The sequence below is a fragment of the Amblyomma mixtum genome, chromosome 8 (genome assembly GCF_055824585.1).
Source record: "Amblyomma mixtum isolate Tamu chromosome 8, ASM5582458v1, whole genome shotgun sequence".
NCBI lineage: Eukaryota > Metazoa > Arthropoda > Arachnida > Ixodida > Ixodidae > Amblyomma > Amblyomma mixtum.
Window position 1 is genome coordinate 121,570,782 of NC_143019.1, and position 17,697 is coordinate 121,588,478.

Consider the following 17,697-nt stretch of genomic DNA (forward strand, 5'->3'; position numbering starts at 1 on the left):
CTCTTTTCTCTGGGGGCGGATGCAACGCTATCATATCACCGTAAGCAAGCGCGACATCATGAGCCGGGCAGTGAACCCCCGCGGGGTATACAGCCTTCCGCCACACGATCCCGTCCGGCTGTCTGGCGCTACTTGACGGCTCTTGCAGAGGTGGCAAAAGAGCAAGAAAAAAAACCCCGCTGCCCTGCCGTCAGTACTACAGATCGCTCGAGGAGGTTTAATTTGAAACGCAGCTGCTGCCACGGCACACAGTCGTCAGGGCCACCCGGTCGTTTGACGCTATATAGCGAGATTCGTGCTAGTGCTAATTTTACTTCGACTGTGCGCCGTCTGCCCTTCAGTTTTACAGCCGAATGCTCTCAAATCAACCGTGTAGATAAGAGTCATGGAATCGCTCCTGCAAAGGGGAGTTCTCTCCTCCAGTATTTCTTTCCCTTGGGGCTCCTGTTGAGATCGCCCACGTTTGTGCGCGCGTACGGTCGTCCTTTGGGTCGCGTGTTTGAAGGAAGCTCTAGAGATGGCTCCATGGCGGATAGCTAGCGGCCTTCGGTTTCCAGAGGCTTTTCTCAAGGCGCCACAGATTCGAGCACGATGCCTACACCGACCACTGAGCAGGTAAGCATGAAGACACTGTGTAAACATTGCTATGCGTGGCTAGCAGCACTTTTACCAGCTTTTCGGTTGAAATGCAATCAATGCAATGGGAGCGCACTGGATAATTACACTCTTCAGGGGTGAATGTTCATTTTTCATTAAACCCTACTCATCACTAAGTTGTGCGCTATCCGTGAGTTCGTGGGACTAAGTGTGTTGTATGATCAGTAGAGAAGAATTTAAAAAGATTTTTGCGTTGCAAATAAAAGCAGATAATTTGATCATTCCTTTGTGACTGATTTTTATTTACGCGTTAAAACCTTCCTCGGAGAAAATTTCGAGCCTGCCAGCATCTGTGCTGAGACGAGCGCTTCACAACGATAAACGGTTTTCTCTAAGCTTAAGCTAAGCCTTTGACGCATGGTATATAGCCTTCTCCCAGTCCGTCGCTTGAAAGCAGTACTGAATAAAACCTACCAATACAACAGTAAATTCGAGAACCATGCCTTACATTCGGCCTCCCCCTCAGTGTAATCGGAATGTGCTAATCATCTTCTAATCATTTTCATCATTTTCATAATAATCATCTAATCATTTTCTGCATTTATTCAATGCCCATTGTTATCTGACATTTTTTTGTGTTCTTTCTATTCCTCTTATGTTTTGCTATTTCATGTCTTTTTTTTTTAAATTATGCCCGCTAACTATTGTATAACTTATTCATTGCCGCAAATTACACTAATAGGTTTTATCTTGATTGTAAACTTTTATTCAAGCTCCTCTGCCAAACTTATACACTTTCCTTATGTATTCCTGATGTTAGGTCCCCCAGACAGTTTTTCACTTTGGGACCTCCTACTGTACTAACTTTTTTATGAAACTTACAACTCATTTGTATTTCGTTTTAATAAACCTTCAAACCTTCAATCTTATTGCAAGCCGCTCCGTTCTTGTGTACCCTGTACTCAGAAGTTTTGTGTCACGCAAAAACTTGACCAAAGTGTAATTAATACTTTAGGGCTACCCATTGCTACAGAGATTACAGATCATCTGTAGCCAAATTACGTTCCGATTTGAGTTAGAGTAAAATCCTCACCGCAAAAAAAAACCTTTAAGGAGTTCTAAAAGGTCTGTTCATGTTTAGAAATTATTTCGCTTATTGAAACTTCTCCCAGGAGAATTATTTTGTTTCCTTCAAAGATCTTTAACCAAAACAAGCTTGTTGTTTTCCCCGCTAATAGTCCATTTTCCCACAAATTTCAGAAACACCTTGTCGTCTACTTCTTTTCGTTACTCATTCGTTTGTGACTAATATCATGTGGTGTACTCTGTTTTCTGCTTTTATTTCATTTTCATTTTTGGCCGCAGCTAGCACAGGACAGAGTTAATTGTAGATATATGAGAGATGCCTTGGTCCTACAGCGAGCGTAGATATGCTGGTGATGATGGTGATTCTTCTTTTATTTGCGACGAGATTGCTGAGCCCTAGACTATGGCCGAAACCATGCAGAAATGCCGGCGAATGCTTCAGTAATTAACTGCGCTGTAAAGGTTCATTGCTATGAAGAATATTTTATATCTTTCTAACCACGACAAACATTCTGATGGTATAATCATCTCTATTGTGCAAAGATCACAATTAAACTGATGCCTGCATTCTTGCGCGAAATATTAGCGGCCAATGTTCCTTCAGGCGTCTTGTGAAAGTAACGTTATATAAAAGCTATTTAGGATTTTCCGCATGTGCCAGGGTTCGATCCCCTGCAAATGTTTCTGGGCCTGTTTTGTGGCTGGCTCAGTATTGCGTTAAGTGGGAGAAAACTACCGCGTTTCGCAGCTCGTTACCAGCCAGAAAGAAGCTGCGCTTCAGCTACTGGCACGAGACGTGCTCCGTACCGCTCTCGTCAGAGACCCTGGGTGCGCACATTGACTCGGCGGCCGAGAAGTGGGGAGACCGCGTCGGCTGGTCCTTCGTGCAGGAAGGGAAACACTGCAGCTTCGCCCAGTTCAAGGAACAGGTGGGAGAGCGCGTTCATGTTGTGCCATGCAGCACGGTACGCTTGTGCTGATAAACGGCGTCTGTCCTTTCTATTGCAAGGCAAACTTTTTGTTATTAACTGAACAGATCATGTAAACACACTTCAGAGGCACCAAACGAAGGCAGTGGGCTGTGATTGTTGTTGTTGTTGTTGTCATTGAAGAAAGAATGGATAGGAAATTGCACCGGCCTGCCCACTGGCTCGAGCTGAGCCACAATTGCTGCTACGTGCAGAGGAGAGCTGGAGGAGACGCAAGTGCAGAGATTGAAAGAAAACGAGCACATTAAAAAGAAACGTATAATAAGCAAATAAATGTAACCAGGTATACATTACATGCTACATTACGAGTATACATTACTCTCAGTGTATTACACATTCATTGGGTGCGTGTTATTTGACGATTGGAAAGTGTACAGTTTGAAGACGCTAGAAGCACCGGCGTATGAGGAGGGTGCTTTTGTTAGATATTCGTAAGCTCGCACTGCCCACTTTCGCATCCCTTTTAAAGCGGAAGCTTCACTACGGAACCTCGAGCTTCCATCGCGGGCCGTGTAAATTTGACCTTCGTCTGAGTTACAGGTCAAACCGAGAAAAAGAAACTGAATCAATATCCATGATTGGGAGTCGAGCACAGGGCTGCGCGAAAAGACCTCCTTTCAGGGCCGCTCAGCGAGACCACTAGGCTATCGCCGCTTTTTTGTTTTCTTTATTGCATGAAAATAGTGCCGAAAAAAAATCTAGGCCTGCTTACGCCGCAAAACACCAAGCAACCATACACTCTGCATGACCCCACCTTCCAAAACATAAAAAATCTGGGCACATACATGCATCCAGATAGGGGGCCAGCTAGGCGGCTCTGGCAGGGCAGCAAATACCTCAGGAGAGCAATTAAGCTGCCGGGCTAGTATGCATTTTGTGAAGAAGTTAGCGCAAAAAACGGACAAGAGACAGAAGAAAGGACACAAGACATTCACGAGCGCTCGTCAATGTTTTATGTGTCCTTTCTTCGGTCCCTTGTCCTTTTTTTTGCGCTAACTTCGTCACAAAATGCATCATATACTCCTCGCACCAAAGCGCATTTTTTACGAAACAAATATTTCGACGACCGTGGAGATTCGGCGCAGCCAGCATGCCCCTTGTTAAACTTCACGGTCGAAATTTCCGGAGCCCTTCACTACGGCATCTCTCATAGCCTGAGTCGCTTTGGGATGTTAAGCCCCGTAAACCAAACCAAAACCATCACTACCCTATCTCAACTTCCATCTGCTCCGTACCGCGTCACTGCCTGCTCATCGTCGTCTTCTAGGCAGCACAAATCCGTGCTTTCGCTCCGATTCGAATGTAGTAAACATTCTCTGTATTTTTTTTGTTGTTACTCAATATGAAACAATTTCGCCAGAGTGTGCGACCAAGAGTCCCTGAATACATATGCTGAAAAACTCGAAGTGATTATCAGTTCTAACATATGCGCTGGTCGGTGGAAATTGTATGGAAGGAGTAACAGCTATGATTGCTTCCCTGCGTAAGTCAGTGTTTTGGAGTTCTAAGATCTAATACAGAGTTCTAAGAGCTCCCTACGTATTTCCACTTGGTCCCGCTTTCCCGCTCTCTATGTGAACTTTTAATGTTGTGAGGTTCGAATTATATCCAGCATAAAAGCGATTATTACGTTCCATAAAAGTTTTCCTGCATCTGACTTTCGGTTTTAGGGAGAATATGGATAAAGATTCACACAAGTGGAAGAGGTTTATATTCTACAGATTAAACGGAAATCCGCATTTGCAGAAAGAACGGTCCGGCGTGTTCTGAGCAACTGTCACGAAATGAAATTGCTGCACAAATTCCATGTTTTCTTCAGAATTACATAGTTAACCATAAATGACTGCAAGCACATGTAACCAGGTGTTTTCATTTACGCCACTATTTGCACAAACCAGAAAAAGAATTTCGATTGAGCTGAGCATTCGATGTGCAACCCGACTCTTATTCTCGAAGGGCGGAACAACAAATGCGTGGTTTTGAGCAATTTAGAATTTTGCGGCTGGGCAGCGCCTAGTGTATTTGCTTTAAATTTCGCCTTTCACATAATTACAGGTTGACCAGCTGGCCCGGGGCCTGCAGTCTCTTGGATTTCACAAGGGCGACACACTGGTCATCTGGTCACCCAGCACGTTCAACTGGGTGCTCATGGCCGCAGCGATGGCCAAAGTTGGAATAATCTCTGTGAGTACTTCACCTTGCTACCATGTCACATAGTAGAAAGAAAGCTACATGGTTCATACTTATCAATGAGCGGGATGGTTTTTATATTCTCTACGTTTGTTTAATATTAAGGCCTGTTCTACTCGCAGAGCTTTGCATGTCTTATGTCTGTAGTTTTTAAAGGCCTGAAAAGTTCTCTCAAGAAGAGTTTCAGCGCCTAGGTATTTAATGCATGTATGTATGTATGTATGTATGTATGTATGTATGTATGTATGTATGTATGTATGTATGTATGTATGTATGTATGTATGTATGTATGTATGTATGTATGTACTACATACGTATGTACAGGTGCGCGCATAAGTAAACGGAGCACCCAATCATTGGCAATTTAAATTACGGAACTCGTGAAAATTTTTAAAAGTCAATAGCGTGCTCTGCTTACTTTTGCCCGTAAATGTACATATGTATGTACAGTCGAGGACAGAATAAAATGGACCACGGTTCCGGGTTCAAAACGCGGGTCAGCGCCATCTAGTTGCCGGGCAACGTGGTGTCGAGAGATGCAGCTTGCCCATGCGCGTCTTCTCTTTCGCGCAGCCTGCCTAATCGCTCGCTTCCGCTCAATACGCTGTTTGATCGTAGTGAGTGGCCCGAGATGGCGCCACTATACAGATACCATGGCGTTTGCGCTGGCCCAGACGCTGCACTCGCGGACGATCTTGCTCCGTGCTCTACTGCCGCGGTAGCTGAGGACTGTTGCGTAATTATCGCCGGTGGTATGCAATCTTTGGACTCGTGAATGACGGGACGGCTTGCCTGTTACGCTAGCGATTACCGGCCAACGACGGTTTGTGTGGGATGTTGACACAGTTTATTTGTTACACTTACAGCTTTAGTTATACATGCGGCATGCTTTCTAGCACTGCAACTTTGTAATAGCAGAGAAATAGCTGTCGCCTACTTTCGCAGAAGGTTATACCTATTGAACTCACCGCTTTTCTTCACAGGGGGGGAGGGGGGAGGGGGGGGGGGCAAGTAGGGCTCGACGCCACGCTATCCGTTCGTGACCCGCTGTTCTTCGCTCAAGGCTCAGATTTAGCCAACTTTTTTAACGAGCTCACCTAGGACGTGTCGCTAATAGCGCGCTGGAAGGTCGTGGGCGCTTATTCGCGCATGTAGCGGGCACCATTTGTAGAAAAACTGACCCCCAATGATGGCGGCCAATTTCTTTGCACTCCCTCTGTGTCTGCATGATGGATGTCGCGAGTGATGGATACTCAAGAATTGTACACCACCGGCAATAGTGATGCAGCAGTCCAGTTACCACGGGAGCAGAGCGCGGAGCAAGATCGCCCGCGCGGGAAGCGTGTGCGGCAGCGCGAACTCCGTGGCGCCGGTACAGTGGCGCCATCTCACGCCACTCACTGCGATCAAAGAGCGCATTGAGCGGAAGCGAGGGCTTAGGCAGGTTGCACGCAAGAGAGGACAAGCATTTGCAAGCCGGACTCTCGACATCAGGTTGTGCGGGAACTAGATTGCGTTGATCCGCGGTTTCAATCTGTAGCCGTGGTCGATTTTATCGTGTCCGCTACTGTATATATGCATTAGTCTTAAGCTGACTTACCTCTGAAAAACCTGTCTCTCTCCGTTGGGCTTGTCAGTGCTACAAGAGCATTGGAGCTATTTTTTTCAGACATATCATGTACTCGTGCACAATCAAGCCAAGTATTGAAACTTCTAAACGGTCAGCGTTTCCTAAATCACGTGGCTTCCGTCCCTAAGTTGCACAGTGGAAGATAACGATTAAAAGAAATGTTACGAGGGCACAAACGCGTCATCAACGTAGAAAAACTATGCGGCAACCCGAACCGTTCATCCAGCTCGACAAGAGCTAAAGTGAGTGGTTGGCGTTGCGTATGACATGCATTTATATTCTGTCTAGCTTTCTCCTCTCAGTGCAGCGAGACCTGCGAGCCTGAGCGGCGGCTTGCAGTTCTTTGTAGCCGACTCGTGGGCGTGAAAAATAAGAACTCTTCTTGGAATTGCTGCCTCGAGCTCGTATTTAGAGTCAATATTCCAGGGGAATATCCAAATATTACTGCTCTGACAGGTTATATATTCTTTAGCGCGGAATAATTTTATCAGAGCGCAACCTGGTGTTTTATTCTATAGTCCTTTAAGAAACGATGGCTGCAAGGACTAAATATACCCCATCAATTTCTGATGTCAGTTTTTGTTTCCTTTCCTTTTAAGAACATTGAGAGCATGGCACATAGCGCATCATTTAGATTAAAATATTAAAACTTGCACATTCTAAGGACACATTACCGCTGTCATCGAGTAGCACGCAATATGAACTCGTTGTGAGCAGTCATCCTCTGCTCAGATGTTTATGACATATTCCTGCCACTGCGGAACGATTAAAGGAACCTAACGTGTCCTTTATTAAGTGTGGTCTCTAATTTCCGCTAGCATTGGTGCGAAACAACCATCCAGCGCCGATAAGTATGCATCCATCTATTATGGATGGAAAACTTTATTAAGCATGCGAGTTTGGACCGTGCAAGGTCTCAGGGCCACCGCACAGCCCTCACATTAGTGAGCGCCAAAAGGGGGATCACCGCGACGAAAGAATGTATTGGAAGGTCTCCTGGAGTTCATCCTGAATGCCGATACTACTTTATTTCTTTGTTTATGACCCTTCGCTACCCATCCGGGACATATTTAAAACTCTAAGCACATCTCTGACCCTTGTCATGAAGTTGTAGCTAATCCTAACCGCGCTAATCCGTTCTTTAATACGTTGGCTAATTCTACTGCGGAAAGAGCAATAAACATGACCGATGAATGATATACGAGTGTGCTGTGCTGTGTTTGCATTTGGCACTCTAGGATTAGCTGTGTATATCCAATTAGTCCGCATTAGTAGGACTTTTGATATTAAGCGTTCGTAGGCTAAATAAACAGTTTCCGCCGAAAAGAGCCGCAACCTGCTGGGCGTTCTATGATGGCGCGCATGCACATCTGCCTGTTCTCATCTTGTTGTATAACAGCCTAGAAACGTTTAGGAATGTGTGCTCTTTATGCTGCACTCACGGTTCCTGATTCCATCTTTGTAATCTTGCAATCCTTCTCATTTTACTCATTTTGTGTGCTGGTACTTAATCAGAGCACGCGAGTGTATTAAAAGCCTAGGCAGCCTTAGTAACTCTTTTGTACATAAATCAAGAGAATAAAGCGTGTCAAACATACGCACCTATTTATTTTTCAGGCTAGTGTCCATTTTGCCTTGACGGCTGCAGAAATTGAGAAGTGTCTGAATACTGTGAGTAAAATGTTTTTTTATGCCTTGCACATATTTGCAATTCCATCACTACTCTTTGTATTTGTTTCAGTATCTTATTTTCATGTTTTTGCTGGATCCTTGAATAGCAGGTTATCAGTAATAGGAAGTTATTTGAGTGAATGAAATAAATAATAAATGAAATGGGCAGTCACTTGATTTTGTTATAATTCAGAAGAGACAGCCTGAATGTTGCTAACATGACAAAAAGGTGCAACCACAGATGAAGTGCATAACTGCATGTCCACACTACAAAACTGTTTACTCAGTTTTAAAAAATGTGTGTAACTTGAATATGCATGCAGTTCAATGAGGGCACGGTATTTAGTCAACGCTCTACACATTAGGCAAAGTTTATGTTTTGTCCAAGCAGAGCACATAGAAGGCATGCTTGGGCATGCTATTGTTCACTTCATAAGTGTTTGCTGCTCTTTATCATATAATTGTTTTCCAAGAACTTTGCGCTATTCAAGCGACCTACTGCGAACCAAGTCGTAAGAAATTTAGAGAATGTTTTCTCTTCTGTATAATTTTTGTAGCCATTTTCGTATGTAGCGCATGCTCTCGTCAACAAAACAACCTAGCACATCTCCGTCCATGACATCATTAAATGACTTTGTTAGTGCGTAGAGCTCAAGTTCTTTGCAGCAAAATGACAAGAACTCCCCACCGGCTAACATGAAATAGTGCTACCTTTTGACGTTAGTATAAAAGGAGTGTCTCTGACGTGATCACTAAACGCAGCAAAAATTTTATTATATGATTATCGCAATATTCGGAGCTCATCGTTGGCGCTCCTCTTGCCGATGGCGCATCTATTGGCTATACTCGTCCACATGCTTCGAAAGGATTCAGAAGACGCAGAAGCCGATGCCACGACACCTTGTGGCACTGGGCAGATGCCAGAAACCTGTCGATTCAACTATACTCTTTGCTATACACACACGTTTTTTGTTGTATTGGAGAATAATCCTGTTAAGAACATAGGCATGCAAGGAGCCAACAGGCGGGGAATATAAGGCAACCTTAGGGGAGCGTTTTTTTTATGGCACATTTTCACCAATGGAATGTAAGATTACGAATTCCTACAATACGTGTTCACCAGCTAACCCAGTTAGTAACTCTGCTGAATTATATATGCTAGAAATTTATGCGGTAGCTGATCGTCTAAGTACACCTTACTGTGACGCCAGCTTAGTGTCCCTCGCCGACCCGCACACTAAAATCCGAGCGAGATGGCATTGCATTGCCACTCACAAGTCCATGCGCCGCAAATTTGGTTAACCTGACTTCATTCTGGCTATACTGAACTGTACTGAATAGTGGTGCTCACCTGACCTCGTCGCCAGACGACACATTACTTAGAGAGGAATGAAGAACACAATAGCTTAGTGAGGAATGAAGTGTGTTTGAAAGGCACATCAAGCACCTTGGATTCTGCTGGAAAACTGCTCACCTCCTCCCTGAGTTCAAGAACCATAGACAGCACTTTTCCGCGCCACTGCCAACGCACCTTCGTGTGAAGGTGTTCTGCACCCATCTGTTCGCAAAACACTGAAAGGGCGACTCTCCTTGCGCATTGTTTCATACTGTTCACAACTTTGACCACATGCTGCATCAGGCTAGCTCGCTCTTGACTCAAAACAGACACGGCCGAAGATTGGATATGGTCTGTAACCAGTAAATCAGGCCAATACCCGAGTGTTGCTACCAGCACTTGTGAGCTGTCCTAGAATGCACTACTCTTTGCCTGCAATCGATTCCATATTGCCACCCTAATTTCGACGAAGAGCTACATTACGCACGTTTTGCTTTGTGGAAACAGCTAAAGTTCCTTGAATTCAATGACCTGTGCCAAGATTTTAAACTTTTGAATTTTTAGCATGAAATCTGTTCTTCATTCTTTTTTTCTTTGCTTTTGGAGTGCGATTTTCATTTACACATGCCAACGCGTTCGTTTAAGAATTTTTAAGCATTAATCTGAAAGGCACGCTGAGGAGAAAATTAAGTTTGCCTATATCGACAGTCTACCACAAGCTAATTGACAAAAAGGCTACTTCTGAGAACAACGGACCTTTTTTGAGCTTGAAACCAAAGAAATAAAATACAGGTACCGCTACCTACAGCACTTTTCACTAACAACCTGGAATGGTACAACGACCGAATTTTTACTAGGACATTCTTACAGCCTGGATACACCGCTTTACACATTCGAGACGTAATCGCAGAGTTAAATTTTTAGGGATGTCGCCAGTTGTAATCGAGTGACGGGAAATATTTTGCTTAGCATGAATGCATTTTTTTTTTCTAATAAATGCTTCTTTTGAGGCCGATCTCAAAAACAGTCAGATTAATCGATTTACACTCAAGAAAAAAATGGAAGTTATCCGCTGAGGAGGGCTGTGGTCAGCTAAAGACGATTGACTCAGCGTTCCATTAAAGGGATACTGAACCAATCTTTTGGAGCTGCTCCTTTACATGTGAACAAGAGCTTGACTGCTAAAATTGATAAATCCGACAAGGATTTTACCGAAAAAGGCGGATAACACGTTTTTTTTTTCGCGATTTATTGCCGTATCGTTGCACTTGGCGGCCGCCTGTGGAAGCTGCGACTAGATGTCATTACACCCACGCGACCACCGTCCCCCCAAAAGCACGACTGCCATCGCTACTCGCGGCTTTTCGAGTTTTTAGTTTTGTGTTGGCCGCCCGTCGTCTGTCTGTCGTCTGCTCACGGCGTACACAGATATGTCGACGTTAATCGATGCTGTCTACATACCATAACCGTATGCACGCTTACGTAAGATAAATGCAGCTATTTTTTCCGGACCTTACGCCATTTCTAACATTCTCACTTTTAAAACAGTGGCGCGACGATGTTTAGACTACTGGCGCCATCTGGTGGTTAGGAGGGGAACCATTGTTGTAAACAAACCGACGCTCCTCAAGCCTAAAGAGAGCAGAATCGTCACTCTAAATAAAAAATAACGCAAATTTATTACTAGTACGTTTTCTTACCGACGACAGGAGACGAAGCGAAAGACCAGTGGCCCATTGATGGCCACTGAACACGCTGAAGGAGGCAGTTAGAACGACGAATCCAGTCCGAAGCGAGGCTTCATGCATCGAAGGGCGCCGCCATATTTGTGGCCGCGGGAATGAAAGCGGGGTGCCATCACGTCACGCTCTTCGCCTCGTGCCGGCCGGGAGGGCTTGGCGTGCGCTCGTGAAACATCTAAAATAAAACCATCCGCTGAAAAATATGCGCATTGACGACTAGATTTCTGTGTAATTACATTCCGAGAATCTATTCTCCATGTTTTTGCTCAATTTTAAGATTTTGCGTCAGTATTCCTTTAAGCTTTCAGTATACGTTCCTTGGCAAGCTGCTTTTGCTTTACGTGCCGCTATGCTTGCGGCAATCGCTTCTACGGATTTCAGAAGAAGGCAAACGGTCGGTTTTTTGTTGCCATCTAAAGGGGGCAGGCGCGTTGCGCCCATCGTGGCGGGCTGTGACAGCAGTGCAGCTCTCCCTGTTTTCAAAGATACTGATTAGCGTTAGCGTGTGAGGCTTCGTGGATAAGAGCCTTTTACCTCGCCTTCTATATTCACTGCTTATCTTACTTCACGTATTATGCCTACACGTGCACGTTGTCAGAAACTCATTGTTTTACTCACTAGAGTAGCCAAAATCAAGTAGTGACATAGGTCAGAAAAAGTCTATCAAATAGGCGCTGAAGAGCGCCACCGGTGTTCAAAAAGGCGCTAACAGAGATGTGGTTTGGCTCCAAAGGAGAGAAATCATAATAAAAGCCGCTCCTAGTGCCAAGTAAAGATACTTAAGACAAGGCTTCCAGTGAGGCCGCCGCGGTGGCTAAGTGGTTCTGGTGCTCGGCTGCTGACCCGAAAGACGCGGTTTCGATCCCGGCCGTGGCGGTTGAATTTCTTTGGAGGAGAAATTCTAGAGGCCCGTGTACTGTGCGATGTCAGTGCACGTTAAAGAACCCCAGGTGGTCGATATTTCCGGAGCCCTCCACTACGGCGTCTCTCAAAGCCTTAGTCGCTTTTGGGACGTTAAACCCCATAAACCAACCAACCAACCAGCTTCCAGTGAAGGATTTCTACTGACTTCAAAATGAAGGCTTTTCTGGTGCCGCTTGCCATATCTGTGCAGAAATTACTACTTTTCTATTTCGTAGTTTCTGTTGCCCACGCCAAAGAAAGTTATTAAGGTCTGCAGCAAAAAAAAAAGGCGGTAGTTGTTTTACAGGCATGTACTATCAGGGACAAAAGTCTGCGGTACGCTAGTTCTTGAAAAAAAAAACATTTATTGCAGCTCCACCTTGCTACCCACTCGCTGATATTGTTACCGGAGGAAGAAGCCTTTAGGTCTTTAATACCTTCATACAATATCAAGCGACCGGGTAGCGAGGTGGAGCTACAATAAATGTTTTTTTTTTCAAGAACTAACCTAACGCAAAATTTTGTCCCGGATAGTACGAAATATCGCGCAAAGTTTCAAAATGGCTGAAAACTGTAACATCGAAACACCAGGGTTCACTTACTGAGTACTTCAAGGTTAAGGGGGCCCTTTATATTTACTTCTGAGGTGGACACTGTGGTTGAAACGCAGGGGAAAACTAATTATTTCCGCTGACAATACCTGTGAAAAGAACTACGACGTAGCACACACTACCAGTCTCAAATTTTGTTGAATTATTGTTTCCTGCTCGCTCTAGTTGACTCAAAAAAGCGGCATATTTAGCGCATACAAAGCGCTAAGTTGGCCTAAAACAAAGAAATCACTGTTACCTTTTGCACTCTCCCAGAAAAAGGTTCAAATTCACACTGTACACAGTTGCGTACAATGCGCCTTCATGACTTATGTTTAAGCGGAAACTGGTGCCGCTGCTCACCAACAGCTCCATGCTACGTATACAAATGTACAGCACTCTTGAGAGCGAGCAACAGTACTGCTGCCCGTTGTAGCACAGCTAAAGTCACGCAGCGCGATCATGATTACTCAGAGTGCAAGAACAACAGTGTTAATGACAAGTTCGAAAAGTAATCAGGGGAAAGCATATCATAGCAATAAAGGTTTATGGAAATGGGGCGTTTGTACTTGGCATTCATGAGCTGTGAAATCGATATTCCACGCAGAAAGGTTAGCAGGCACCTCAATGGGGAGCAGCATTTGTAACTTGTGAGGTGGGAGGCTGGTCTAGAGCGTCGCTAAAAGTCAAGCTGGTTACCGAGATCAAACAGTGGAAGCCAACCGCAAGATGTTAGACGGAACGTGCTGCTAATAACATGCTAATAACATAGCACTCGGTGTTTAGACTTCCAAAAAAACTGCTCCTATTTTAATGCTCGAGCACCACGGAAAGTGATAACAGAGGCTGCCATACTTAATCACTAAACTTTTCGGAATTGCGACGTTCCACACAGTGGTGATATGCGTCAGTAAATCGGCAGCAATCAGAGCAAGTTCCATGTGCACCATTTTTGAGGCTATGCTGGTGCGCGACGCATTTGGTGCGATTGGTTTGTGCACTGAGTATTAGTGAAATAAAATGTTTCCAGGTCAACGCTTGACATGCAAATTTCTAAAGAGCGCATGTTTCACTAAAGTGGCTGTTTGTTAACGCACAAAAAGTGTTGGAAGGTAGACAGACTTGTATAGTATACATATGTATAGTTGAAAAGATTCACTTTGCAAAACTTTTCAATAAACAAAAGTAATTCATCTGAAATGGCTGTGACACCTTGTATGATTCCGCCAACTTCCACTTTGGTCTAAAACCCTTTCGCCTGCAGTGGCAAGCGACCACAGAGAGAAAACCTTTGTTCCAAACAGCTGTAGTAGATTCAAAGTGAAGCATCCGACAGAGGTCTTTCTGGTTGGCAAAGGAATTTATTTCTCAACCTTTGTATCTTCGTGCCCCTTCCTCCGTGCCCTTTTGTATCTTTGTTAACCTTTGTGCCCCATCCTTTCTAGAAGCAGCACAAACGGCACACAAACCAACTTCCAACATGAGACATCTCTTCCCCGCCCAAAAGACCGTCACCCGAAATAAAGGGCTCAAAGCGCGGTTTACAAAATACCCTGCTCGAAGTGTTCGCCGTCGTACTTTTGCTAAACCAAGAACTTCGTCGAAAGAATGAAGCAGCGGAAGTCAAACAAATCAACAGGCAACAGACTGCGGTGGCGGAAAGCTGAGAGGCATGTGACCCCAAGATAGACTTCGAAAGAACCATTATACTGGACACCGAGCCATGCTCGCTCCGAAGACTCTTACTTGACTTATGGCATATTCAGCAGACTTGAGGCAATGTTAACCGCTTTCTTGGAACATTCCACACTTGCACATCTGCGATCTACGTTGAATGACCCGACGAATGACTTTACAAGCGCTTAGAAGGGCAAGCTTCCATTCGCACGCCGTCAAACCGGATAAAATAACCGAGAAATAACGCGACGTTTTGGAACCGAGTAGGTACCAAAACGTCGCGTTTTTTTTTTTACTTTTTAATAAGCTGTAGCAGATGTCTTCCGAAATGATTGCTTCTAGATGAATGTTGCAGTTTGTGTTTGCATCAGGTCCACATTCGTTCGTGAAGAAAGGGCGCTTTCTAATGCCGTCTTAATATTATGGATTTGGACTGTTCTTCATTCTGCCCTCTCTTGCTGTGCTATCCTCCCAACATCGGTTATAAAATCGAAAATAATATATCTCACTGATTTGGTTATGACTCCATGCTTATTTTCCCATTTTTTGCGGTTTCTATTCCCAGGTAGACTTTAAAGGGATCTTCATTGCTGAGCCGTTCAAGGTGTTTGACTATTATGCGATGCTCTCCTCACTTATACCGGAGCTCCGCCATTCCAAGCCTGGACAACTAAACTCAAAAAAGTAGGTGCTCAAAAATTTTTTGTTCCAAAACAGATATCCGATTTGAAGGTGCTGCGCAGGAAATATAACACAGAGACTATGCTGGGCACTGAATTCATGTGTACACTTTTAATAAAGTCACGCCTGAACTCTCCCTGCGGAGAGTTCAAATAAAGAATTGAGAACACGCTTATGGACTGCCGCGAAATTGGCACACGTGTGCAAAAGGCACAGTGATACTCAGAACACGTTAGCCACTCACGTGCAATAGAGAATTTACATATCATGCAGAAAAAGAGGCCCTTAGAGACTCCCGCGAAACTCTGAATTCACTGATACCCGCTCGCTCGAAAGCCCACTTTGGTCTTTAAAAAGAGTAGAGCCGAGAATGGGCACGTTGACCTTGATAAGTGGCTGGATGCGTATTCTCCTGACTCCGCAGCCAATTTTTCTATTTGAGGGCTCAATAAAATGCTTAAGTACGGCGCCAGTGGTCCTCTAACGTTTTTGGTTGTGTTCGTAAGCACTGGTGCAGGAGCGTGACAGTATTGCTATCGAAAAACCTGGACCCATGAAGCTACTGGAACTTTGTATGTTGGTCGTTAAATTAAATAAGAATATTTGCTTATCAGGAATGTAGGGTTTAGTGACTGTCACAATCAGGCGGGACACTTCGAACTGCTTTCAGGTAAAGGATTAATAAAGTTACGAGGTCAACAAATGTCCAGCGTTTCAGCGCGGAGCACTAAGTTATTAGGTGCAATTGCTAGTCCAGGAGGTCAGGATCGAAAATTGCGACTAAAGAAGTTGTGGTCTAAATGCATATTTAGATAGATTCAAAATCTAAAAAGTATCAGTGTCGGAAAGCTTGCGCTGTTTTGCATTTTACAACATATTCTCTGGTGTTTACTTTTTGAGCGAGCATTCTTCAGCCAAGGCGCTTGAGCAAGAGGGTTGCGCATAAGACTTGAATGTAGGTTTTTCTAAGTTATGAGGTATTATTTATTATATTTAACTGTTTAGGTATAATGCTGACCTTGTTTTTTTTTTCAGGTACCCGCTGCTGAAAGCTGTCATTAGTGATGGCGACCAAAAAGCGCCGTGAGTATGAGCAGAAAATGGAAATTCTTGTCACCTAAATTACTTTCACAGGAAAAACCGACACCTAGTGCTTAGCACGGATTTTACTCCTCAGAAGCATAATTTTATTTGCATGCTTACTGATAGCGACTGGCCTGGAAAGTCTTACGTCAAAGAGCAAGCCATAGATCTTTTAGGGACGTTTTTTATTGGATTTAGAACAAAAATTGATCCACTGAAATACGCTATCCCAGCCACAAGGAAATCAAGTCGAAGTTTGAAACACTGTTCGAACCATTTGGAACGCAGAATAGCGGCAGGTAATTTGTAAAAAGCATCTACAAAACGTCCCACAAATTACGAGCATTCAACTGAGGGATGTTGTAACCACTTTCTGTTTTGAAGATGACCATGATGCCCGAAATTAAAAACAAAAATTCCGTGGCTATATCTGCCTGCACAAAAATTGGGGCTGACATCCTACCTAGCTAACTGCTCAGTGAACTGTTGTTTAAAGCCTTAGGTGTCTAGCATTAGAACTATCCCGCTGGGCGCATAAGTTCTTTTTAGTTCACCTGAAACGCAGAAAGCACTCCTAAGTGCTGCATTGTTTCTGGAAAAACTTGGAGCTAGATTTTCATACAATAGTGCACGTGGCACCTAAAAAGCGCATGTGCCTTTGTGAGCCAGTGAAAATGAAATGCCATAATTGACCAGTTTCCTTGGACAAATGGAAACCTGAGCGCCTTCTGAGTTTTCGGAGAAAAATAGCAAAAAGGCTGGAAATAAAAGCATGGAAGTGAACGATTGGCTGAGAGTTTTGCTCCTCCTTTTTCTAACGTTTTACAGCTCGGCAGGCCAGGCTCAGAACATTATTAAAACTGGTAGCTATACGTGATTCGCTCGCAGGAAATGACTGCAGAAAATCACACCCACAGATTCTTCACAAAAGTACCCGCGTTTTTTACGAGGCTGTATTCCTGGTTTACTAGCCAGTTGTCTTTCTTCTCCCTCATATTTTTAGGTCACCAGGAAAACCAGGATCACTTATTCTGGGTGCTCACCAACCATAGTAGTAGTGCGTTAGCCTTTATTCGATACTAGGTTTCATATTGTGAAATTCCTCATTTACACAATATGCAAGATACGCTAAGTGCCAAATTCATACGGCAGCGACAACTGTGGGTGTCTGATCTAAACAGTCGCTGTAAAACAACAGTTAAATCAGCGTGGATTAAAGGACAGGTGAGGACACAAGAGCGACGTTACGGTAAAGAAACTCCATTTGTTTTGAAGAGTACAATATCTTTGCAGCACGACCATGAAAAAGTTAAGACGACGATCATATTCGCGCATCAGAAATTTTTTACACATTGTCCGTTCCACAGCAGGGATTGCGCTGCGTCCTGTTACGACACGACGGCACGAGAGTTCGGCTTCTGCCTCCTCCGGTTGTTGCTCTCGATGGCGTTTAAAAGCGTGTCATTGCTTACACTTCCACCCCACCGCATAGAGGCTCTCCAAACATTAGGTACTCTCCTGG

The 17,697-nt window shown here is 44.2% G+C and overlaps 1 protein-coding gene across 1 annotated transcript in view; it reads left to right on the forward strand.

The window, feature by feature from the left end:
• The first annotated feature begins 487 nt into the window (after positions 1-487).
• The window catches only part of LOC149334161 (medium-chain acyl-CoA ligase ACSF2, mitochondrial-like), a 50,612-nt gene continuing 33,402 nt past the window's right edge, over positions 488-17,697 (forward strand). The window contains exons 1-6 of the mRNA XM_089556207.1: positions 488-615; positions 2,432-2,612; positions 4,728-4,856; positions 8,110-8,167; positions 14,981-15,095; positions 16,128-16,175. Of these exons, the coding sequence (XP_089412333.1) occupies positions 518-615; positions 2,432-2,612; positions 4,728-4,856; positions 8,110-8,167; positions 14,981-15,095; positions 16,128-16,175 (629 nt within the window). The 5' untranslated portion in view covers positions 488-517. The remainder of the gene's footprint in view (positions 616-2,431; positions 2,613-4,727; positions 4,857-8,109; positions 8,168-14,980; positions 15,096-16,127; positions 16,176-17,697) is intronic.